The sequence below is a fragment of the Passer montanus genome, unplaced genomic scaffold (assembly GCF_014805655.1).
Source record: "Passer montanus isolate IOZ18808 unplaced genomic scaffold, ASM1480565v1 scaffold2, whole genome shotgun sequence".
NCBI lineage: Eukaryota > Metazoa > Chordata > Aves > Passeriformes > Passeridae > Passer > Passer montanus.
Window position 1 is genome coordinate 22,238,097 of NW_024366591.1, and position 27,261 is coordinate 22,265,357.

The 27,261-nt window shown below is 39.0% G+C and overlaps 1 protein-coding gene across 2 annotated transcripts; it reads right to left on the minus strand.

Annotated features, from left to right (window-relative positions):
* Positions 1-1,561: 1,561 nt before the first annotated feature.
* Positions 1,562-26,901, minus strand: LOC120501361 (WT1 associated protein). Of its 2 annotated transcripts, none has more exons than XM_039707532.1 (8): positions 26,774-26,901; positions 22,653-22,690; positions 22,514-22,569; positions 17,843-17,901; positions 16,121-16,248; positions 9,493-9,671; positions 4,604-4,758; positions 1,562-2,785 (listed from the first exon to the last, which is right to left on the minus strand). In XM_039707532.1, the coding sequence occupies exons 2-8, from the start codon at positions 22,680-22,682 to the stop codon at positions 2,202-2,204; spliced, it is 1,191 nt and encodes a 396-aa protein (XP_039563466.1). In that variant the 5' UTR covers positions 22,683-22,690; positions 26,774-26,901; the 3' UTR covers positions 1,562-2,201. The 2 variants fall into 2 exon arrangements, with proteins under 2 accessions (XP_039563466.1, XP_039563465.1); XM_039707531.1 differs by having other exon boundaries at positions 26,727-26,865.
* Positions 26,902-27,261: the final 360 nt, after the last annotated feature.

The window sequence follows — 27,261 nt, forward strand, 5'->3', positions numbered from 1 at the left end:
TATAATTTGTATTTCTGATTACTTTTTTACTATTTAAAAATAACATAACACCCTAGAGAAAATAAAAATCTCATTTAAAGATAATTTTAAAGTCACGAATGTCCTGTAATACCAGACTAAGTAAAAAGTCATCACCACCTAAGAGCTATGCCTTTTTTTAACAACCACAGATTTCCTCACAAGGCTTTTTACCATCTGATCACATAAAGCCTGATTACTGTTGTATTATCAGCATTTGAATAATCTTTAAAAATACTGTATTTTACCATGCACAGGATCCAGGGTGTACATATATACACATGCTACATAAGCAAGCAATATGAGGTTAAGATGAAATAAAATTCATCAGGAACTTCTGTGATCCAAAAATTCCTTTGGGTGCCAGACACTAGTACCATTTTAGTATAGGTATTTGTCACTTCCTTTTCATGCATTCAACAATTTTTCAGGCAGTAAGGCCTGAAGCAACACTGAAAAAGCAACAAGGTATCACCAACGGAATTTATACTTCCAGTGACCACTACCAGGTGATTTTAGAAAATTGATGTGAACCCTATGAAATGAAAACAGCAGTGGTGCTAGCTATGGACAAGCATGTTTTCAGTACAGACAAGCATAGTTGGTAGCATTTTAATTACATCCATTTGTCTTGGACAATACTACTGCAGATACTAATTTGTGCCACTTAAAAATGCTACCACAGAAGCCCTTCTATAAGAATTTACTGTACATTTAAACCAAGTCAAGTGTGCTCTAGAAGTTTTGAGAAATACTCATTTAAATCAAGTCTGTTTCCACGGTGAATTGCAAAGCAGTTAAGCTACTTATTATTTTAGTAGCTACATGTGCATTAATTTTTAGTCATCTGGTAATTACAAGACTCACAGGTAGAAAAATGTTGTAACTGGAAACTCTTCAGTCCCTCCTAAAATACACCAAGTGACCTTTGTCTTACCTTGAACAGTGCTTTTTCTTCTTCCTGCTCGTGTGCTACCAACACTAAACTAGTAGATAGAAAATAAACACCAGAAATCCAGGTTCTGAAATTCATACCTCATTGCCACTGAGCAAGAAGAGCATATTTAATTAAAGGGAATTCTTTCATCCTCTGCACCTGTTAAGAACTCAAGTTTTCTCAGGCAGGCATTTAAAAACAAAGTTATCCAGTTCAAAAGGCTGAATTCCTAATTCCTTGTTTTTTAGTTTAATTTGTGTATTTACCCGTTAGGTACTTCAAGCTTTTGGGTTTGGCTTGTTTTTTGCTTTTTTCTGTAATCGTTAATAAAACCAAGTTCAAACTCTAAGGTTTACTTTTATTAACTGCTCCTTTCCACCTCCCCCCCCCCATCCCCACCCTTTTTCTGCTAATAAGGACAAAACCTTTGGAATAAGCACTATCAGGCTGTCTTAAAATTAGTACTAGTACATACCCAACTTCACATACTGGGCATATGCTGTATCAGGGAGGATTGACACAGACACAAACTCAACTCAAAAGCAAGGACTAAAAATACACTGCATACAAATAAATCACGCAAGCCAATGCAGAACAATGAGGACATTACATTATTAAAAGTTTTTATTTAGGTTTGGTCAGTACAGGTAAGATAATATTGGAGTCACAGAGCAATATGCATCAACAGGATACAACAGTTCTTAAAAACTGAGTAACTATGCACACAATTCATAAACATTCGGTCACCTAAGGAGAAAATGCACAGATGTATGGTGGGAAAAACTGTAATTAACACTGAAACTACTACAGGACTCCTTCAGTAAGTCCATCTTTTTAGTGATAAAACTACTGTACTGGGCAAACTTGGCAGTCAAACCCACAGCTATTATGACAAATCTGGAAGGTGGTGTTAAGTATAACAGTATGAGTAAGAATGCCCTTACACAGCACAGGTTCTAGATATACACAGATTTGTACAGACATCATTTATGTTATACTTTATGGAAATAATTTCCATTTCAACTTCACATTAACTCATATAAAAATAACTTGAGCTACACAAACATCCTTTTAGCAACATTCAACGTAATTAACTGTTAAAATTTCCAAAGTGGCAGAGGTATTGAAGCAAAAAGAAACCCACAAAAAGGCAAAATTGTGACAAGTATGCACTAATTTAAACGGCTTCTGGACAGTATCCTCTCCCAGTTTCAATGACACTGTATAAAAATTTTGCAGAAAAATGTTACAAAACTGAACCCTGCACATTTACACTGGAGTCCAAACCATTCTGGACATGACGAGAACCCACAGTTCTGTTACCTTTCATGCTCACTGTTTTCTCCTCTTGAGGATCATGATTGGAGTCTGTGTCATTTGAGTGGTGAGTGAGAGAGTTTTCACTGCCAGTGGGAGAGTCTACACTTTCATACCCAGTACTGAGCTGGTTTATGTAGCTACCACTTCCTCTACCAGTTCTATCTTCAGAGTGGTTGGATAGCTTATTACCATTCCCTGGAGAAGCTGGGAAGTCATCTTCCGTGCCGCTACCCTCCCTATAAAATCCAGGCCCAGAGGTCCGCTGATGGGAGGAGCTGCCATTGCTTGGTCCGTTTGCCAGGCGGCTGCAGTCTTTGCCCGCAGCCTCTCCCTGCTCCGCGGGCTCAGAGGATGGAGTCCTGCTGGTACCTGGGTTGGAGGCCTGGGACTGCTGCTGCTGGTACTGTGCCAACTGCTGCCGAGTCTCCTTCAACTGCTGCTGAAGAACTAGAATGGTACTCTGCATACCCTCTACCTCCTCATCAAGCTGGATGATGAAGTCATTCAATTCTATGTAAAGAAAACACATTTGTTGCAGATACTTAATAGCCCATATACAGTTTAAATCTCAGACAAGAAATTAAAATCCCATAACTCAACATTTTATGCTGGAATTTTTCAATTAACTATTTCTCAGCCATCAGGTATGCACTGATTTTGATACTCTGCCTCTGAAGGAGAAAATGCTTAACAACTGTGCTATTGACTTATTCTCTATATTGCTATTCAAAGTATGTGAGAAAGATTTAACTTCTGGGCAAGAAAGGAAAATATTCAGAAAAAAGCTCAATTGCAATAATTAATATTTCGCAAGTAGATCCTAATGTATCTACTTTTACTCAAGTATAAACCCCTGGCAGAAATACTGCAAAAGTGACCATGAATCACATCCATACATAAGAAATCTGAGTTACTGCAAAACCCTATTCAGTAGCCAAAGTAGCATTTTTTCATCATTTTTCAAGGAAGTTTCAATTCTGACTGTGTTTCATCCTTTAAATCCTTCAAAAGAGGACACAAAAAGACCTTCTCACCAAGAAGAGTATCAACTGATTTCACAGGGTGTTTCGATATTTATGTGTCAGAAAAATATTTTTACAATTAGTATCGCATTCTGGAACAAAACAATTTTGACCCCAAAACAGCATAAGAAACACTAATTCAGTCTTCAGTTCAAGTGCACTACCAGTGTTCCAGAGGAAATAAAATGTGATCTGCTTAATATTGTAAAAATTTAAAAGAAAGTGTTCTTGCTGCTACAGCAAACAATCATTAGGAAAACTCTTATTGCAGAAGTACTATCATCTTGATTCACATATGGGCAAGAAGCAACCCAATGCTGGAGTTTACTACATTCAAAAGCAGCAGTCTTGAAAGAATGTCTACTTGCTTCAATTATGTTCTTGGTAAATTTTGTTGAAGTGCACTATCAAAACAGTAGTTACTATTCCCACAAAATGACACTATACAATCATTTACCTTAAGAGTTCTAGTTATTTTACACTGCTGTTTTCTCAAAGAGATGAAAATATGACTGGAGAATATAATATATTCTTAAAAATGCAGAACATCTCAGACTTAGATGGATATTAAGTTTCTGGTATCTTACAATCTTCAGATGTAAAACAAAAAGACATTCAGGTGTATGTGACGTCTATATAGGTTCCATCCCCAAGGATAACCTATATAGGTTATATTCAGATAACCTAATCTAACATTCTATGAAGAGTCACTGACACTACACAGAATTTGAGACTGAAGACTTTTAACCTGCATTTTCCCCTCCACTGAAATTGTGCAAGAGGTCAGAGTTTTTAGATCACTTCAATTTAGGTTTAGTGTCGCAAAATTTCCACTAAAAACACGGTAAGACATTTTCATTCATCTGAGTTACCAAAGGGGGAGGAAATCGGTTTTTCATATTCTTAGGCATTGTTGAAAAGAATTTTTAAAATAAATTCCAAATGAGTCAGAATTAACAAGAAGCCTTCTGTTCTCAGTGCATGCCTAGGCTATATGTTAACAGCTTTCATCTTGCCAATTCACCAGTAATGTGTGCAGTCTAAACATTCCCTATTAAATGGAAGACTTACAGTATAAAAACCTCAATTTCAAACACTGCATTCCTGGAGCTGCAAATCCCACCACTGTCCCCAAATTTAAGGATTTTGTTTAACTAAGACTACCAATTAATACTTACTATTGTCATATTTTACTCAATACTGCCCTTTCATTCTGGCAAACGTGATTTTATGTTATGTATATAATCACAAAATTAAACTTGCAGAAGTGCAAGGCAATTTCTATTTTTGTTAAAAAATCCCTTACCATCCTGACTGCTTTTAAGTTCCTCACTATATTTCTTCTGTAAAGCCAATTCTGCCTCAAGCTGTGCAATACGTCCTTGGGACAGCTGCCTTCCAAGCTCTTGATTCTCCTGGATAAGCATTCGACACTTCGCCATTAACTTTTTCCCTGTTTGGCTGCAAAGGAAAGAGCCATCTATCACAAAATGAATATAAAACCTTCAGTTATCTTCCTCAATCACAAATAAAGACAAAAAGGAGATGCGGTTTCTGCATGTCACAATTCAAGGAACATTATGCCTCAACATAATTGTCATAGCAGAAAGTCTCCCTATAGTTACCACATGCTGTTCCAACGCCAGTTGATCTTCTGTCGCTGTCCCACAAAGTGGAAGGCAAGTTTTATTACTGAAAATATGAATAAGCATATTGTACTTTTTTAATATCAACATCTGGATTATCAGTATGCACAATCCTGCATGTGCCAATTCTTAATGGAGTTAAATATTTGATTAAAGATGTGTTTTGCAATTCAAAAGATCAAGGACTGCATAGAAACTACACAAGCAAATTATAAGCAAAATAATTTCCCATTTGTTGTAGTAATGAAATTTAGTAACTGAATTTGGGTGAAGAAAAGTTGCTTGGGGGAAATCATAAATCTCGTGTTCATTTTTCATACTGACAACTTTCTTTAAGAGGTTTAAACATTCATTTAAATGCTATCCAGGTACTCTTGTTTAAAAAATGAGATGTCAATTTTTCAACTCAACTTATATGTTTGACAGTCATATGCACAATCTGCTTCATGATTTCTATGGTCAGCATTTCTTAAGTACATCTTGTATGGTGAAGAAGCATGAAAATGTAGCTGAACATTGGAAGGACATCAAGGAAGGGGTATATTATCTATCTACTTCCTTTAAAATGACAAATTTCAGATAGTAAGTAATGATCATTAGGGCACTCAGTTTCTGAAAGAAATGTGAAACAGGTAGAAACTGACAAGATTTTCTTTACTCAATCAGTAATGTTACACATCTTTAATCTTCATGATAAAAATCTCATTGTAAAGCATTATAGGAAGTAGTATGCAAATTAATATATAGGCAATACAGCTGACTCCATGAAAGAGAGAAATTAAAGTCCTTTAGGACTCTTAGTCTGCCAAGTCAGGAAAGCACCCCCAAACAATTCTCCTTTTAATAGGCTCAGCACCATAATGAAGCTGTCTTCTTTTCTATAGAAGTGTAAGCTCTGCCAAAACCCCCAAACTCGAACAGTTTTATTGTGAATTCAATAGCAAGACTTGCATTACTCTTCAAGACCAAGTAGGTCATTTAATTTTTTGTATGCTTTTAAACAAGTGACAAATACTGAAAAAACCTGAGGATTAAAAAAGTAGAAGAGCAAATTTCTGCTACAATCACAGCCACAGTTCTCTTCTGCAACCAAAATACAGTAATTTAAAACAGCAATTCCTTATCAACTACCTTCTGAGCACTCAAGCCTTAAACAACTTTTAATTTCTCTGCCAACTCTGCCCCATTTAACATTTTTCAACTGACTTTCCCAAATCTTTCAGATGGGCTGCTCCAGAAGGAATCTGGCTGTGTAAAGTCCTGGAGGCCTGAAAATCTGCTAAAGGCAGCAGCCTGTTTTCTTTCTTGATGTGATGTCCAATGCCAGGTCCTTGAAGTTTAAATTGTGCCGACCTAATACAGTCCAAGTCGCACATTTAAGATGCAAGTTTCCTTAGAGATGTTCATTCTGTGCAAAGCAGGACCACTTTGGAGATAACCAATGTGACAGATCCCAAAAGTTATTAGGCAGACATGATTTTTAGCCATTTGCAAATTCCTGTTAATGTATTCACCATCACTACAAATAGAAAAAGTTTACAATGCTTAAGTCATTTAATGCTTTTCTCTTCACAAACCAACATCAACTGCAGAATCAGCAAGTACCAGTTACCTTGGAATTGGGACAATTTTAGAATCCCATTAATATCTTCAGGTTAACTCCTGCCAAAATGTAAAATATTTATTACCTGTATAGAAATTTGCATAATTACCTATAATGCTATTTCTTCCCACCAAAATTTTTCCAGATGTTCTGAACTAGTAGAGACCAACCCTTGCAATTTACAAAAAAAGACAGCACATTCAAGAAAATTAACTACAGTAACTATTAAAATAATTCCTAGGAACTGTAAAACTAAGTTCAGCATTGTTTTCACAAATCCTCTTGAACATACATGCAACAAAACCTGTAAGAATATAAATGGTTAAATTTCAGAAGACTAAATTTTGTTGTACTAGGCTTACCGCAAAACAACATTTCAACTAATTTTGATTCCAAGTTTATACTCTACTTAATGATGGTTAAAATGGCTTAGCATAGCCATTCCTTTGATTACATGTCCTTTTATTTCCCCCTCCAGACATCAGCACTGTTTATGCTGCAAAGCCTTATCTACATTAAGATCCAGAGCCAGCTCTGCTTAGGGCTGCATTAAGCATTACAAGTTAATGTGTTAACTACCCCAAGAACACCAGTTTAAGATCTGAATAGGGCCATTGCCTCTTTTAAAAACTAGGCCAGATGCCATGAAATGAGTAGCTGGGTACAAGGATGGACAATTAAAACAACTGGGGGAGGAGGCCCAAGATGCAAAAGAGAATGAAAAAAATCTGAGAAATATTTTACATGAGCCAATTTCTTCACTTTTCAAGAAATAAAACTAGTAAAATCCTAACCCAATTAACAAAGCCTCAATTATTTACCAGGAAATAACTAACTTTCTATATTCCAGCCACTGCATGTATGAATTATGCACATTCACACCACAGACTTAAAATTATATTATGCAAATTAGGGTATGGTGTAGCTAAAGAAATAATATTTTCTTTTGACACTTGGGTTTGAAAGGACGTGGCAAGTTACTTGTCTCTCCTCAGTTGTACACACACATTCAAGCCTGAAGACTTTAGAAAACAATCAACCTGCATCTAAATGTACTAAATAACTTTCTGAATTCCGAGTTAGAAACAAGTAATCTGCATGGCATGCCTCTTTCAACATATTGTAGGGAGCTTTACAAATGGCTTGGTAACACATTAACATTTTATTAATGTAAATCTTACCTCTGTTTTGATGCTAGATCAATAAAATCTTAGATACTGCTATAGCAAAATCATTCCAGATATATCACTTTTTAAAAGGTAAAGTTTTTCTGTGGATTTTTCCTTTGGTGTTAAGTCATTACTCATGCAAAAATAAACCTGCATAAGTATACTACTCTTTGATCCCGTATTAATCAGCTGAAGCACAAACAGTTAGAAGATACTTCCAAGTCAAAATTATGTAATGGCATCTTAATAAAAGTCAGCAAAACTGTTAGAATACATCACCTTCTGTGACAGCTGAATGTCTCTTTAATTTAAAACCAAATTTTTTAAACTGAGTCATAAACGTTGCCCAACAGTTTTGAAAAATCAACACCTCAGATTACTAAATAGAACTCTATTGGCTATGGGAAAAAACAAACACACAAATGCTACACCAGATCTACATTTTGCTTTACAGACCTTAGACATGCGCTCCCAAGTGTCCCAGATTGCTACTCTTAAAAGTAGCTTGGGAGGACAGAACAGTGGCATCAATAGAGTAGCAAAAACTCCTTCACTGAATCCACCAAAGAAAATGCATGCATTTAAGGTTTTTTTTGGTTTGTTAAAATACTGACTTTGTTTTCAGCGAACGAGACAATCCAGAAATAACAACCTGTTCAATTCTCGTTCATCCCAAGAGTTTCATGATACAACAGTATAACCAGAAGTGTTCCTTGAACTATGTATTACAACTATTTCAAGGCACATTTTATAGAGAAGCACAATACAAAAAAACCCAGGTGTACAACGAAATAAAAACACCCCACCAACACTGAAGACAGTTGCCATCATGTGCCTTCTGTATTAAGCATTTGAGATCCGTTCTTAGAATGAAGATTGAAAAATTCTCATTTCTGCATGAAAACATGCAGTGAAATTCTTATCACAACCAGTTTCTTATACATGCTAGTTGTGATCAAATATATATTGCTTCAAACAATTTTAAACCTGCATTTAGATGGAACGTACAGTTTTGTACAGTCCTAATTTTGAGGCGTCCACAGTATTACCAACCATCCAGAAAACAGTTCATTATTTAGCAACAGTGATTTAAGGCTGCATCAAGTGCTAGGGTGCCCAAAGGCTAAACAGTCAAATGTGTACACTACCACTGTTGTGATATCAAATAGCACTCTTGTGGCTATTCAAAACTGGTTAGCAAGTAAATTCTTTAATGCAAAATTCACCTCATCGAGTTTTGACCCAGCAGTTCAGTGAACAAGCAGGAAGTCCAGTCTTATTGGCAAAACTGACTTACAGTGTCTCTAAGTCACTAGGCTCAAGGTTAAGAGCGAAGCATATTCCACTTCTACATTTTATGGGAATTTTACATGTTCAATTCATGATTTATAATCTCTAGGTTCTCTCTCCTCCAAACTGTCTGTAGACACAGTGTGCCACAGACTTAAGACTTCTGTTTCTCCCTCTATTTTCTTCAAATAGAACAATTTTGCAATGTCTACATGTTCTAGAAAAGATTTTTTCGAAGATGGCCATTTCTTCAGAATAGTCCGACGCTGTCAGGCCTCTGAAGCAAAGGGGAGAAAAAAGCTGAAACACAAGGTTCATCTGGTAAGTTTTACATTAAGCATTACAAGCTGGACAGTATAAGAATGTGGCTTTTGCCTCAAAACGTCTGAGTCTTGGTGTGGAAACGAGTACTTGGCTGTCCCACCATAGCATTCTCGTAGTGGGACTGTCAGGGAAGTCTTGACTGGGGAGTATTTGTTTTGTTTACCTATCAGGCGTAAATTTCCAGGCACTCAGTTCATTTTGGGCTTGTTCCAGTTTGTCTTTAGTCTGTTCCAGTTCACCTTTCATTTTTAGGAAAAACAAGTTGATGGCTGGGTCTACCATTGTTGATCGCAGTTGGGCAACACTAGGCTGCTGGACTTGCTTGAGGTACTGAATCTGATTCTGCATAAAACAAGAAAAAAAGACTGTTATTCATACAACATTAAAGAAAAATTATCATTTCAATACCAATAGTTACTCCAAAGTTAACATCAAGGTAGCCTGCCTTCTTTCACAGCGTGACCTGAAAAATGTAGGATAAAAACCACTTGTGCACATCTTGCACCTTGTCCATGTGCCTGCTCACCCAAGCCCCATCCTAAGCACGTGCCATGCTTAACCTTTCACGGCAGATTCCCCTCCAGATTCCAAGATTATTTCCTACGTGTCAATTTACATTTGTCAGAGCAGTATCTGGAGAATTAGAATGCTCCCTTTCTTTTCTATCTGCCTGTACTCCTTCTGGGGAACAAAGGGCATATGAAAAGAATTATCTGCTTAAAACAGTTTATTCCTACTTAAGTTCAGTGGAAGTTATTAAGGAACATTACAGCAAAAACTGACAAGAAATATTCACAAGCAAATAAAAAGGTTTTTAGAACCTTCTAAGGTTTTTTGCAACTGCATTAGTCACTCATGATGCAAGGTCGTGTATTTCTAAAAGAAAATTTAGAAATATTAACAGCAATTAGAACAAATTTTGGTTGAATTTTAAGCCAAAGAAGTTACAATTTTATAGGTCTGAAACACTTGCAATAGTCAAAATTTCAGAAGTAGTAACGGAGAGGTTTCCTTTTACATATAGTATTTATTGTCCAAAACAAATGTAAATAAATAGACTTTACTTTAAAAGTTTCTTCAATTTTAATCCCATAACAACAGACATATCTAAAAGTGTCCAAAAGGTACATGTTTAGAACCCTGCTAATCACCAATACTGCATCAGTCTGCACAGAATGTGTTGATTCTTAAATTCGATTTATTATGCTCCCTCTATCACACACATTTCTTCATCAGCAAGAGGTCAGCATAGTCACAGAACATTAAAAGACATTAATTGAAAGTCAGATAGTTTGCTTCCATTGCAGGCAGTCCTGCAACCAGACTTGAGAGCAAGAGAGTTTAACTGACAAACCATTAAGGAGAAGAGCCTCCCTGCACTCTCTCCTTTCCTGGGGGGACACAGCACAGGCAGCAGCACTAACAGCATAACCATGTTCCTGTACATGCAGTTACTCTCTTATGGGGTCTTTACCCAGCAGTGGTGAAGAGGAAGTACAGAAGTCCTACGTACATTCAATGTGCGGTAGCAACCTCAGTCACTTCCAAATTGAGTGTAACATGTTCTAATTTATATATTGTTAAGTAGTAAAAATTCCTGGATTTAATTTCAAGTGGCTTCAAAGGTACTGGAATAATAGACAAATTAATTCCTCTGACAAATTAATTTGGCATTCTAAAAATACTTAGCTACTTAAAAGTCATCACACTTGAAATTTTAAATAGACAAAGTTCTATGTACGCAGAAATAAATATAAAGGGAATAAAGTACTGCATATAAATATTTTCAAGAAATAAAGAATTCAAGAACCCACATACAATGTGGGTAATGTACCGAGAAACAGGAAATCCAGATTAAGGTTATGCTAACATTTCTTGGATGGCATTTTACCTCTCAGATCCTTTACCTCACTGAATGCAAAATATATTGCTCATTGAATAAAGATCAATTTTATTCATTGTTACTGACGTGTATTTTCTATCCACACAATTTTTTTATTCTTCTGCTACTGAAGTATTTCAACACCCTGTAAATCCTTTGTGATGGCTAGAGCTAGTAGTCAGTAAAATGGACAACTTCACTGGCAACATATTTCAGAAATATAATCATGACACAGCAACATTGTTCCCAATCCATTTTTAAAGAGCCATCACTAACGGAAAGAGGGGGGAAGGCCATGTTCCCTCTCTTACCAAGGCCCAGATTCCTCCCTCTTCCACTGCAAATCTAAAACCTGTAACAGATTCCCTGGATCACTAGCACACTGAAGGGCTGCCGCTGCTCCTCAGTCTCACCAGAAATGCACTTCAACACTCCGGAGGACCCCAGCCAACGCTGGGCAATGCCAGTTATGCGACAATCTCACTGGGGTCTCTCCAGCTCACACTCCTGAGCCCAGCAGATGGCACCTGCACAGGACTTCAGCTCAGCCATCATTTCTAAAGCAGGCACATAGAAAAACCTTAAGCTTAACAATCCTTGCTCATTCTCTCCCCAAACTTGAAAGACCATTCCCTCCACTTTTTCCAACTTAAATTTTCTCAATTCCTTCTCAAGTGCTTTCTCCAGTTGTTAACTCCAGAGTTCTCATCTCTCAGCCTTTTCATCCATGAAGACCTAACAACCTCCTCCCAGTATAGCCTGCTCCCAAAGCAAGCCCAAATGTCTTCCCTTTTCTGCTGATTTCCTAATTGCGTCTGTCTTCCTGCTCAGCCAGTCCAAATCTCACATTCTTGCTCCCTCTGATCACTTTCTGGTCTGAGTCACCTCCCACCGATATTCCAGGTGGTAAGGGCTAGGGAGTAGGAGAGTTTGCCTACAGTCAGGACCAACTTCAGGCTACAGCTGAACATACAGGAATGTCCAATGCCAGAGCCCAGGGAATGCACACTTTAACACCTGAAATGCCTACAGACTGTTCATATTCCCAAACAGGAAAGCACACATCAGCTGGTATTTTTATCAGATGGACAAAAGTAGAAGTAATTTTCACAAACAGAATAAGAATCTTGCTGTCAGCTTTCTCACTGTTCCAACCCAAGGCAGGAGAGCACTAAAAGCAGTCTATTTAGAGGACATTGGGCAGTGTGAGGTTTTGTTCATGTTGATTTTTATTACTTTTTTAAAGCCAGACAATAACATTTTCAATCCCCCTAGTTCTCACACTCTTGGAAACAGCTGCATGCTTTCAGATGAAATCATCCAAAGATAGCTACAAAGAACAGACTCTCTAAACATGACAAATTTACAAAACAGATCACAGGTGCCTGAGAGAAAGCATAGGCAACCTAAGTCAGATCAACTGTACATCCTTCTTACAAGGAAGGAATAAAGTGCACAACTGAGAAAAAACGCAACTGAGCTGTAACCTAAACCACAAGAGTAATGACTACCTAGTGCTACAGTCCAACTGCACCCACAGAAAGTTCCATTCATTGTAATCTGTTCCATGAAAAACATATTTGAGCAGCAAGTATTTCCAAATATCTACTCACTTACTCAGTAACTGTGCAGTAGCCTGGAAGGAGGCTGAGGCCTTTCCCTGAAGTGGCATTACCTTGACCAACACCTCTGCCAGAAACAAAGAGTTATGGAGGAACATAGCCAACACCTTATCCACACTCCCCTAAGAGCAGCAACCTCTTCTAGAGGGTTTTTCCTCCTGGGGGAAGGTAGCTCAAGGCTGCTGCTGACAACAAGGCACACAGGATGTTAAGCACCTGGACTTAAAGGTAGCCCTTAGCGACCCTAAAACCACAGAGTAACTTTGCAGCACCTGCCACAGACTTTTACTAAGCTGCTGCTCTAAAGAAATCCATATATTCTCCTGCTAGAATACTCAGTGCAGAGCACTAGAGAGAATGGAGCTATGCCTTCCCCTCCTATCTTGTTTCTTCAAAAACAGCACTCACACAGAATAAGGGCAATGATTCTGCTACTGCTACTCTGACATGCACACCTACACTTTAAGATGACAACTGGTGACTTTCATAAGCTGAAAACCCACTAAAAAGCTACTATTTTTTAAAAAGGATGAAAATTAAAATAGTTAATCATATCCTATTTTAAAACACAGCTAGTGTACTTTAATAAGCAAGGTGTTCTATACAAGTGATCAGAAAACTCAGTTTTTGCCAACTACTAGCAGTTGAATTTGGTATTAAGTTTTCAACCATTTAAATTTGAAAGCAGTAAATTTGTAAAAATTAAATGTCCCAAAAACACATCTGTAGATTTTTAAGAAACTAGACACCATAAATGCTCAGTCTAATTATGACATGAAACACTGAAGGCTCACATATAAATGTTACTGATACATTTACATCTAAGTGTGGATTATAAAAGAATTGTTAACTATAATAAAATATGGAAAAATTATTTTATAGATTAAAATAAGGTATGTCAAGTAACATCACATGATTAATAGCTTATTAAATGATTAACAACCCGTAGCTTAGCTTCGCATCCTATCCAACACAACATATTTTTCTACTGTTACTGTAGTGGTAAAAATACTCTCTAGTAATATGAAGCCAAGCAGTCCTTCAGACCTTCTTGAAACTATGTGCATTTTTAAACTTGAAAATACCTAAAGGTGACCATGTCTCCATTATACACCTCCAGTGTATACATTTTACACCACTTCTTCAAGGATGCATCTTCCTACCTCCAACTGACCCTACTGTGGAGATTACATCCTCAGTGCTATTCTTGAGTTGAGAGCAGAAGAAATATAAGCCACTTGAGTGTGTGGGCATGTGTCTGTTTTTTGTTTCTTTTTGGTAGGTTGTTATCCACCCTTTTTTCTTTTTAAAAATACACTGAAAATAAAAGCTCCTCAGAAGGTCTTCTAAACGGATGTTCTGGAAAGATTATGCAGCTATAAACATCTAACAAAGTGCAGCCAAAACCTCTATAGCCTTCATGATATTCAAATCGTTCATGATAGTCAAATCCAAAGCATTAAATACTTGAAGTTTCTAACTTCAAGGGAGGAAGAAAGGCAAATATAGCACACACAAATTTGGTTTCAGTGAAAAACTTATATTTCTTTTTATTAATTTTTTACTATTTACTTTTTCAGCTATATGCTACAAAGTTCAAAAGAAAAAAAACTTATTACTGCTGTTCCACATAGCAGAATTTATCAGTACAACTTCACAAGTGAAGGAGGGCCAATACAGTAGCCTTACAACTAGGGAACTGTTGCAGTCCAGTACCAGAACAGATCTTCACCAGCATCCTGGGCTGCATTAGCAGAGGGTTGCCAACAGGCTGAGGGAGGTGATCCTTCCTCTCACTTGACACTGGTGAGATATTTGGGGTACTGGGTCCAGAGCTGGACACCCCCCGTACAAGAGACACAGACATATCAGGGTGAGGCCAATGAAGGGCTGTGAGGCTGATTAAGGGGTTGGAGCATGTGACACACAAGCAGAGGCTGAGAGTGTTAGGGCTGCTCCATCTGGAGAAGAGAAGGCTCAGGAGATGCTACAATGTGCATAAATACCTGATGGGGAATAAAGAAAACAAAGCCAACGGTGCCCACTGAAAGCACAGAAGATGATGGGCACCAACTGAAACACAGGAAGTTCCATTTAAACGTAAGAACACACATTCTGTTGTGTCAGTGGCTCAACACTGGCACAGGTCACCAGAGACTTCTGCAGTCTCCATTTCAGCATATGCTTAAAAGGCAATAGTGTGCAGTCCCAAGTAACCTGGTCCAACTGACCCTGCTGTGAACAGGCAGGCTGGACTAGAAACTGCAAACCTCTTCCAACCTCAATGATTCTGGGCTTCATTTTTGCCACTGCAAAGCAAGCTTAATCCCCTTTATTTTTTTCCTGTTTATAACACTGAACTAAAGTGATCTTATGGTCTTAAAAGCAGTGAAAATACTGTGTACAGAGTTCAGTCACACTACTACACCTGACTGCTCTGAAACACTTCAGGTAAAAAAGAAAGGAAGACTTAAAAAGCAAAGGAAAGCTACAACAGTAGTTATCAGTTTGGCACACAGCTTGTATTTTCCATAAGAGAAGCTCTGAAGCGTATATTACCAAAACTAGCAATAAGCTTTTTACAATCCTCTCAGAAGCTGCTAGATTAAAGCAGAATTAAAATTATGTTAAGAAGGTAACCCAACATGAGATAGTTTCCAAGAAACCCAAACTAAACACAGATGTAAAAGTCACAGAAAATGGCCAGAAATGAAGGAGCAAGAAACAAAGATCAACAAAATACATATTCAGAACAGTAGAAATTAAGCAGCTCTGCCAAATTTCAAAAGAACTTTTAACAAGCCAGTAGCAACTTCACCTATCCAGCCAAACAGACAGAGGCTTTCAAATAGGCTTATATTGTTACCCAATGGCAATGTGTCAGCCTAAAAACTCCCAAATGAAACCAAACAAATGCAATCATATCCTTATGTTTTCATTTGTTCCTGACTCTAATGATACTCAGAAGTAACATTTTGTAGATATGCACTGCAGATAAATGTTAGAAGAAAGCAAGCATTGCCCATTCAAGAATTTGCTTGGTTTGAAGTAAACCAAACTTCAATCACAACTGCTGCTGAAAATCAACAGCAATAACAATATTAAAAAATCCCAAACTTTTCAGAAGTGATATTTACTAATTCAATTAAACTACCCTGCTGTGTCTTTAAATGTAGAAAGTGTGATGGTGCAGGTACACAAAAAACACTGCACAGTACATAGGTACTGGCTCAACAGCCCATGTTGCTGCAACAGTTTCAACACACTTATCCTTTCTAAATACTTACAGTACACTCTTGCATCTCCTGTTCCTTAGTTGCCAGCCTCATCACCAGAATATTTTCTCTTCGGGCAGACTCTTGCTGTTGCTGTTTCAACTTCTCTTCAGATTCTCTCAGCCCCGTCACATCATTAGCTAACACAAGCAACAACACAGAGAAAGCATGTTTTATAGAACTCTCTCATAGGAAGTTTAAAAAGATAGCTAAAAGAATCTAAAAACCACATTCATAAACAGAAGTCAAACAGTTACACTTTTTGCAGGCATGTTGATAACTAGCATAAACAAAACACAAAATTTCATTAAGTACTGAAAAAGATTAACAACAGGTGGCTTTAGAGCCATATTCCTGGTCTTTCCTTAAGACTTACTAAAAATTTCAAGATGTTTCCATGTTTGTACAGGAAACACTGCTGTTTATGGGCAATCCTCAAACTGACCTCAGCACTCCATAAGAAAACAATAAGACATTCAAGAACATTGTCACAACTAGAATTCTGATCCACAAACATTTATGAAAAATTATATATATGAAATTATATATATGAAAATTATATTATATATATGAAATACAAGAGAAGGCAGTACATTTCCAAATTGCTCAAACAAAAACACATGCAAGCAACTCAATACCAACTTCATACATTGACTCTGCTACTTGTCATACATAACACAATTAAAAATTTGAAAAATTTAGTTTTTCATTTATCCTAATTTCTAGAGAATAATCAGCTGTAAATATAACCTGAACATCAAAAACTGCTTCAGAACAATGATTTCTACATAAATCCTTGCAGATAATTCATTAACACTGATTACTATGGTCTGTACTGTTTCCAAAGTCAAGAAACTATGAATGTTGAAACAACTTATTTATCTATGTTCAGAGAGTTTGAGATGTTAATGGAATCACCTGTTTCCATTTGCTGTATTTTATTCTCTCCAAAATCCAAAATATTATGAGACAGCAGTAGAAGGAGGAGGTAACAACAGCAAAAGAGAGGACATCCATTTGGACTGACAGAAAAATACCCTTCAAACTCAGTGGTATTACATCTTTAAGTATTTAGACTGAAAAGGTGAATAGAAAACTGGAAATACACCATCCCTAGCTGGCAAGGTAATTTTTAAAAGTGACTTAGGATTGGCTGTTCAGTAACTCCCAGAATGTATTTGTATTTTATCATTTCAGAGTGGGATGTTTTCCCCATATTATCTTCCAAAAGACCAAGTTTTAATGACCACGTAAGAATGACAATCAAATCTGCCTAATCAGATCAAACAATCCTTGGGGATTCATTTCAGACATTTACCTCTAAACACTGTTTCCCCTCCCAGCCTTACAATCCTCTAAGACTACTAAAGCCACAGACATTGCTGGAATATTTCAGTAGACAGTTTCCTTTTCTGATGGTAAAGTTCTGAAAGTATATGTATTCATGGGGTTATGCTTTGAAGCTTTCCCCCACCCAGCAATCTGTGTCCTACAGACGCAAAAATAAAAACATTTTAGATGGTGGGAGAAATTTGCATCTGGAAAAGAAGTTGGTAAGGAAGCTGGGAGAGGCTGAAAACTTACAGTACAAAAAACAGGGGCTCTTTTCCTAACAGGCAGCTGACATAACAGATTATTGTACTTCTAGCACTTCTAGAAAGCACACATATTACTTGATCACTCTGCTTTATACATTCTGATAATGTGCACCATTTTGAAACACAGCTAACTTACAATTAAGGTCTGTGTACTTGCCCTCCAGAGCTTGTACGTATGCTTCATATTGTTTCCACCTGTCACAGATATAAAAAGAAAAAAATAATAATTTTCTGAAGCTCTGTTAATTAAATCAAGGCATCTCATTCCTAAATTTTCAGAGCACACATTGATACCATAATCAGAAAATATCAAGAAGGAATTACACAATTGCCCGAAAGAACAATTCCAGTTTTAAAAAGGAGCTTTTAATTGTGGAGATAGTTAAATTTGCATCTCAGAGGAACAAAATTATAGTTGTGCATTAAAACACTTAAAACTGACATCTTAAAAATCAGTATTTTAGACAAACATTAGGATCAAACACTACTTATTTTGTTAGCTTATTCTCATAGCAGAGCAATTCAAACAAAATTCTGTAACAGAAAGTGCCATACAAGTACAACATTAAGTATGTTACCAAGTGAACAGGACAAGCAGAAGTGTATCATAACACTACAAATGGCAGTCTAGGTTAAGCAGTTGTATCAGCTCATTCAGGTTAAGACCATTCTCTGATTACATTCATCATCCATAAGACAAAAGTTTAATAACTCTTTAAAAACATGTTATTTACAAAATTCATCTGCAGTCAAAAAGCACCACCTAAAACCAGCACTGCATTTTATACAAATCATCAAATCAGTAGCAAATAAAGTCTGCTGAAAAGCTGAGCATTAAATGCTTTATGAAAAAGTTCACAACATGATGCTTTGGCATTTTTAAGTAGCACTCTGCACTACACAGTAGTACTATGTGTGTTCCTCATGATGGTACAACTGCACACTATAAAGAAAATTCATCTAAGAGCTTACCACTACAGAAGAAGGTGTCTGTTCCCTCCTCCCTATTACCATCTCTCCCTGATGCATACTTTATGCCAGACCCATCACAACTGCCCCATTTTAACTCTCTAACCTACACCGCTACTTTAATTGAAACTATAAAATCTACCTCTAGGTAATTTGGACCGTTTAGTAAATTCAAACTGTACATTTAAGGGTCTAAAAAGCATCAGAGCTCTAACAGCAAGCAAGACCACATCACTGGGAAAAGGAAATGAAATCATGAGATCTCTTCCTTCAAGCAACAACAAAATTTTACATCTCTTCAGCTGAACATGGCAACAGTACGAACAAACTCTCAAAGCTCTGTAAAAGAGAGCAGCAGTATTCATACTTAACTCTTAAACTAACCTCTCTGCTCTAAGAAGTTTCACCACTCGACCATTCAAAATTCTATGTTAGTTCAGAAGATTTCAATCTCTCAAAAGTAAAACTGAAATGGCCTACTAAACAGCAAATCTAGAAAGAAAGAGCCTAATTTTACATTAAAAAACTGACATGCAATAAACAGTTGGTCTTCAAATATACAGAACTAGCTCACTTTTAAGTTACACCTCACAGCCCAAAACCAGTACTTCTCAACTCGTGAGACCCACACACTCCCCTGACAGGAGCAATATACAGAGCAAGTGAAATGAGGACATAACACAAGTTAAGTGTCACTATGATATTTTATGAAAAATCCTCTGCTGGGATTTTTCCCCTCCTGAGGAGATGAGAGTCTCAGGAAAGAAATGTAAACAGTAACTCTCTGCTGCTGTGGAACGCAACAGGTGCATCTTCCATTGGTCCATGTGGATTGTTTTCACTTGATGACCAATCACAGCCAACTGCACCGAGGCTGTGAGCAGAAGGCTACAAAGAAAAGGAATAGAATGCATAACAAAATCTTGTTATGCATTCTATTCCTTTTCCTTGTAGCCTTCTGATCATTCTTTTCTCTCTGGTCTTTTAGTACAGTTTTTATGTAGTATTTTAATATAATATATACATAAGATAATAAATCAGCCTTCTGAGAAAATGGAGTCAAGCCTCATGTCTCCACACATGGCATGTTCACCTCAACAGTTAAGTAGATGTGCCAGACCACTAGCTGAAAAAAAAAAAGGAAAAGAATCCCCAAAAGAACCACCCACAAACAAACCGTGTAGCCTACGGTCACCAAGAATGTTGTAGATAATAGGTCTAAGTCACCCCTCAACAACTGCTAGTATTTAGGCAAGAACAAGTTCCTGGAAAGGAAAACCTAGATGGCACTAGACCATGACATGGATTTCAAGTCATATGCCTACCAACACTTCTAGAAAACATACCTATTCAGATGTGGCATTTTGTCAAAAACCTGGTCAAGACTCTTGCAGTTCAAGCAACTTGTATTGGGCCTGGCTGAGACAGAGGTACTTGAGTGGTGATGAGGTAATTTTCCCCACAGCAGCCCTCACAGCACTGTGCTTTTGCACTCATAGCTAGAATGGTGCTGGTAAACCACATACCAGTGTTTCAGCCACTGCTAGAAGTGCTCACACATCATCAAGGCATTTTTTCCAACACTCCCCCCCTCACCAGTATGCCAGGAATATGCAAGATCTTGGGAGGGAACACAGCCAGACCCTTGACCTCCTGGCCTTGCCCCAGATTACACCTTCCAGCACATCTGCAGCAGACTAAGGCAGCTCATCACTAAACCTGAGTGGGGGAAGAATGACAAAGGCTAAAAGGCAGATTTTTTTCCTCCCATCAGTTTGCTTTCCACTCGATATGGTAGTTTATGTCCATAATCTGATGGTTCAAAATTAATAACCTGAAGAGCTTCACTGAAGTGCTACTTGGAAAGGCATTCAAGAACAGACACAGGACAACTGGGAGGACACTCCTGAATCTGTTCTGTGTTCAAGAGACTGCTTACAGTCTCACAAGAATTGGAAGGTAACTAAGCAGCATTATGTCAGTTACTTAATTCTCTTAATCCTCTAAAAATATTTAGCAGTCTTCATAGAGGTAATTTGAAGCTATGAAGTCCGAAATACTTTTTCTTGAAGCACCTATTTTTTATGCTGAACTTTGGGGTTCACAGTAAATGATAAGCAGTTGGGGTTAAGACACACACTGAACCCAGGCCATTCCAAAAATGACGGGCTCTAAGTCTCTGTTGACTGAAGTTTAGTAAAAGCACTGTATTTCCTCAGAAATACTTGTGTATATCGGAGTGGTTCAGTGTTTTACCAGGTAACCACTCAGCTAAACAATCAGGGCAATACTGATCAGATTTTCAGCTATGATCCACAGAATATTTCTTTACCATGTTCCTGGCTCTTCCTTCTCTCAGAAGCTCCTACAGTCAAGCTAACTACTGCATTTAAAACGGGAAAGTTTAAGATGACCCCAGAGCAACAAGTCATGAGACAAGCAAAAATTCAAGGTCAAGTCTGAAGGCTCTATGGTCCTGCTCATGTTTAGTCAAAAAAAGTTATGAACAAACCTAAATTATGTACTTCATGGAAAAGAACAGTAAAATTGGGACTCATGGTTCAGAAACTGACAAACCCCCCCATTTTTTCTACATATGTATTTCATCACTGCAAGTGTACTTATTACCTAGAAGACTACAAGGTGATTACACATGTCTGTCTCAAAAAGCATTTGCCTCAGCAAAGCATGGACCAAAAAACCACATTCCAAATCCTAAAACAATCTAGAGGTCAACACATGCTTTTCTACATCTCAAAGTAATAGAAATGGCATTAATATATCTGGTAATATTTTACCCCAGCCTAAGAGTGGAGCCAGCAGTTAGTGCAATAGTCACTAGTTTTACATGAAACAAGAAGCACTTTCTCTCCCTGTTTAAATACAATTTTCTTTACAACCCAAAAGACTGGATACTCAGAGGCAGACAGAAACCAGTTTTAAATGGATGGAGCCAGACTGTTTACTCCCTGGAAAAAAACTGTCACCCGAAAAGTAACTGGCAGGATAGTTTACCCAGACGGGAGGGTAGCTGATCACCATGCACACTAAGTGCTGCATATGCAACCCAACGTTTCTACACAATTTAGTCTTTGTTTTATGAAACAGCAAAATGTACCTTGAGACCCTAATAACACTAATAACTCAGTGTACAAGAAGTCAAGAACTAATGTTTACCAAAATGCAAAGACTATTGCAGCAGATAAACAGATGCCCCACACAAGGTTAGTCTGGCCAGCTCCTGGCTTACGAATCAGGAAATTCAGGCATACAGAGATAAGTGGCCCGGGGTGTTTTTTTTTAAGCAGGTGGTATGTGCAACAGAATTCCCTATAATTGCTCCTGTGGTGACACTTAAGCTTTCTAAAAAGTTAAAAAGACAGCCAGGCTCTTTCTTATCAAAGTTCCAGGCAACAAAAACTTCGTTTTAACATTTTTCTGTTAATCTGAACACATGGAGAAGACAACTGCATGAACTGAGAAAGTGTAAAAAAGTACTAGAGAAGTGAAGAGTTGACATTTTTCTGATGTCTAAAATAGCTTGCTATCTATCAAGGAATGTAAGCAATCATATCTTCAGTACTTATGAGTGAATAAAAAAATACTTGTACTCATGTTCTACAAAATACTATTAAGGATTTTGCCTCTTGGGAAAAAGTGTTCCTTCCCGAGTTACAAATATTTGAGACAAGAGGAGAACTTTACAGAAGAGATACATTATGAAAAAAAACTGTTTTTCAGAACAAGGATGCTAAAAGACAATGAAAGAGTAAATTCACACATCTTCCACAAGAAGTTCACTAAAATGTTGAGATGGAAAAAGGACTTTTTACGTTACCTTAGGATAAGCTCATCTCTAGGTAAAACCTTAAAATCTGCTTCACTAAGGCGAACCTATGAAGCAAAAAGAAAAGCATAACTTATCAAGCTGTCCTGATTATCTGGAAGGGTGAAGTCACAGGTAATTTTACACATACCTTCTTTGGGAGAGGTTCTTCATTCGTCATTGTGAACTCTGAAGGGAGAGGAAAAAAGAGAGTTTTATTTAGTGTAAACAGAACACTGAACAAGTCAGAAACTTATAGCCTTAAATGTTTTGGTTTGCAATATTACACCACTGAAATACTGGTTTCACACAATGCAGCACCAGAGTACAAAATAATTACATGTCTGCTCCTGTAATCTAGATATAGTCAGATGCATTTTTTCTAGAAGTTACCTCAAACTTTCATCTAAAAAGCCAATCAGTAATCAATCCTTCCTATTTAACTAATCAAAACCACCCAACTTTGTATCAAACTGACATTTAGTATATGTCTACATAACATTGCACTTTACAAGGTAAAGGATAATCAGGGTCTGAGGAAAGCAATTTATACTACTGCTCCTCCTCTTTGGAATAAAAGAAAATAATTTGTGAACATTACAACATGTTCCTGCAAGTACTTATTCTCTTAAGATTCAAATAAACAGGAAGTACTGATATTTTAAAACCCATGTGAATATTCTCAGGAAAAGTAGGATGCAAAATAAATGGCTTAGATAGGCCATCAAACTGAATTCCTCTGGTGCATACAAAGCACAAGAGGACTGCATTTTGCTAGGTTAAATATTCACACTGCCCTGAGTTACAGGACATGCTTCCTTATCTTTAAAAAGTAATACACGGTATTTTCTACAACCATGATTATGTAAGAAATACTGAGTTCTTTAATCTTACAGGCATTCAAGTAACAATAAATGCAAGGTTTGCTGGAGGCATGCATCTTTGCAATATGCTTTCCAGTGGAAAAGTTGCATATCATAGTAAGAGTTGAGAAGCTTGTAGTGCTATTACTGCATATGAAGCAGGGAAAGAATGTGTCAACTCCTTAGTTGTGAACACTTGGCTTTAAAGAAACAATGCTCTTAAGGAGCAGATCTTGTATTTTCTCAATGATTTTTATGGATTACCTTAGTATTTGCACAATGACACTCAATGAACCAATTTAACTTTTCCAAATCCTAAAACTGGTGGTCAGTAAGACAAGCAAATACATTCCAATGAAGCAGAGTGTTTTCAAACCGCACTGACACCACTACACAGCACCCTACCAAACAAGGTCCTGGTTAACAACAAACACTCACGCTCCCTTCCTATAATAAATACTGACATTAGAACCCACAGAAAGAAAACATTCAGTACAAGCATCTCACTAATGAATGGCAGCTTCCTGTTGCTAGGCTTAGTAACACACAGGCACCTAAGTGCTTCCCTAAAGTAAGAAGTTCCCTTCACTCCCACCCCTTCCCTCCTGCTCACAAGAAGTTACTCAAGCAATTTGCTTGAACTTCTGTATGCCTCTCCTTATATAAAACTCTTTTACCAAAAACATACCCCAAATATAAAATACAAGCATAAGAGGCTGCTGATACAAACTGCCACTGCCCAATTCAATCATTCAGAGTAACTTGAGATTACAGAAGGAATGCTTGTGACCCCTGTATTTAGACTGCCTACCTTCCCCTTCACTGTAATTTTTTCAAAGATTTTTCGAACTTTTAACTCTTTTGGAGCTTGGAAGTAGTCTTGAAGACCTCAGCTAGTGCTAAGTTCCTGACAGAGAGAACATGCTTTTCAGATGTCTCACACAACTACAGCTAACACCAATTAAATGGTGCACACATGTCATTACATGTGTGTTCCCCAAAAAAGTACGAGACGCACACAAATACCAGAAAACACGAATTTCCCCCAAAGACCTGGCTTGTAACCCCTGCTGCAGCATATGGCAATTATAAACATACAATTGCTGTCACAGTCATGGCTACAAGAAATCAAAGGTTGATGCTGCAGTGCAAAGGTAGTCAAATCACACAGAATTCCAGCACCAGATCAGGCTATTCTAACTTCTACACCCAGCACATCATTGTTTACAAAACTACCTCTTGTTTTTCAGACACAAGCACAAACGACTGAAGTTATGGGCCACTGCACTACAGAAGTTACTGCCTTAGTGCCACCTATTATTACTTGATATGATAGAGCCACATGCTAAAAAATAAAAACACTAGCTAAAAATATTCTATAGGTTATTCAGGAAAAGTTAGGTTGGTAATATCTACAGATAAACACTTAGTGCTCTTTCCACACATATGAATTTATCTTGCTACTGCCCTGCAAGAGCTTTTTGGGAACCTGGAGTAACTCAGCAGAAGCTTGAGCATTTATTACTGCTGCATGCTGCTGTCCTTGTGCTCCGTGTTTCTCAGAAAAGGCAGCACCAAGCTGGCTGTAGCAACTGCCACGGAGATGTGCCTTAGCTTTCTGTTAACGACCAGGTGAATCTGTGTGCTGCAGACAACAACTGCAACTGAAATGTTCCTTCTCTGCATCGAATGCAGTAGCTCCTCAAGCACTGTGCACCAAGAGACCCTTCTTATCACTCGGCTCGCTTCTAAAAGACATCATCTCTCTCCTACCCATACCAGAAATATCTTGCAAGAACGTGATGAAGTGTCACTTTCTACAATAAAAATAATTAATGTAAACAACATTCCTGCATAACTAACTGGAATGAACACAAGTGAATTCTATGATTTATATTAGGAACAGCTTAACTGTACTATCCTAACTAAGCACTTTCATGATTTTGCAGAAACAGTGGCTGCCACACACCACTCCTGCACGTCTGCTCCTGGCAACAAGGAATGTAAAACCATACTCCATACTTAGAATAACATTGCCACAGGCACTAAAAGAGTTTTCTCAAAAAACTCTTAAAATAAATATGAAACAAGGAAAGTACATTTTAATTTTAGTAACTCTGATAGAAGTCTCCACACCTTTCACTACAACATTTATAAAACACAGGACTTAAAAACTTTTTAAAAAATCTCAATGAACAAAAGCAATTCAATCAGTTATGAGGCTTTACCTGTTATATGCAAACTGAGAGTTATTTTAATGATACCAAGAAACAGCTCCATGGGGAAAACCCCAGCATGGGCTCCCAGCTCCCAAAGCACATATGTGTGTACATATATATATACAAAGATATAATTTACAGAATCACAGAATCGTTAAGGCTGGAAGGCATCTCTGGAGATTACACAGTCTAACATATCCCCCCTCCGTCCCTGTCCCTACCAAGGCAGGGTCACCTAGAGCAGGTGACACAGGAACGTGTCCAGGTGGGTTCTGGATGTCTCCAGAGAGGGAGATTCCATGACCTGCCTGGGCAGCTGTCCCGAATGAGTGTGCTTGAGATCGCTCAAAAATTCTTCAGATCACACTGCAGCCTGGAAGGGAGTTAAGGGGGAAGGCACCACCACAGCAACCTGTTCCAGTGTTCTGCCGCTCCCAACGTAAAGAAGTTCTTCCTCATGTTGAGGTGAAACTTCTCGTGTTTTAGTTTATGGCCACTGACCCTCGTCCTGCCGCTGGGAACCACTGAAGAGAGTCTGGCACCCTTCACTTTAAGATAGCACCCGCCTTTAGGATATTTGTATGTATTGATGAGAGCCCCTCTCAGTCTTCCCTTTCCTAGAGTACACATACCCAGCTCACGCAGTCTCTCCTCACAACAGAAGCATTCCAGACCCCAAATCATATTTGTGGCCCTCCCCTCCAGTAGCTCCTTGCCTTCCTCATACTAATGAACCTTCTGACGTTTAAAAAGAAAAGCTTCACAGCAGCCCCGTAACTGCTCAGCCCTCACACTCGCCTCAGCAGCCGCGGGGATGCCGCCCCCCCCGCCCCGCGGGCCGCAGGTGTTTGACAGACCCAGCTGCTGCAGCGCCCGCCCCGCCGCCCTCGCGCCTCTTCCACAAGGGAAGCAACAAACGCGGCTCCCGCGGCCGGGGGCGCGGCGGCAGCCCAAGGCCGGGGGAGGAGGATCCCGGCCGCGCAGCCAGGCCGGGCTTCGGGGCCTCGTACAAAATGGCTCTAAGTGCTTCCGCTCCTCCCCCCCGCGCCCGAGGTGAGGGATGGAGGCGCCGCTGGGGTTCGGCACCCCGGGCTGCCCGGTCCGTCCGTCCCGCTGAGGCGGAGCGCTCGCGCGGCCACTCACCTCCCGCCCGCGGCGCGGAGGCCCCGCGCCCCTCGCACGCCGCTTGCCTGGGCCGCGCTCCGCCTCACATCGAGCAGGGGCGAAACGCCGTCACTTCCACGCCTGCTTCCACAAGCTCCGCGGGCGCCGCCGCCGCCACCAGCTCCGCAGCCAGGACGGCCGCGCCTCCCCCTGCCCGAGCTCCCCCGCACGCCGCTCCCGCCCGCTCTTTATTTGCGGGTTCTCTGCGCTACAAAATGGCGCCCAGGGAGGAAATGAGCGCCCGCCCCGCCCCGCGGCCGGCGGCTGCGCGCGCACCGGGCGTGGGGGGGCGGCGGCGAGAGGCGCTGCAGCGGTGCCGGGTACTTCGGCCCGCCTGCGGGGCGGCAGCTGTGGGGATCGCCGCTCGCCCCGCCGGAAAGAGGCGGCTCCCGCGGGTTTTTACAGCGCCGATTTAAAGCCCGTAGGCCGAACGGGCGGCGCAGCGCTCCTGTCCGCGGGGTGCCGCGCGGCCTCCTGCCGGCGGGGGGCGCTGCGGTGCGGCGGGATGGGGCGA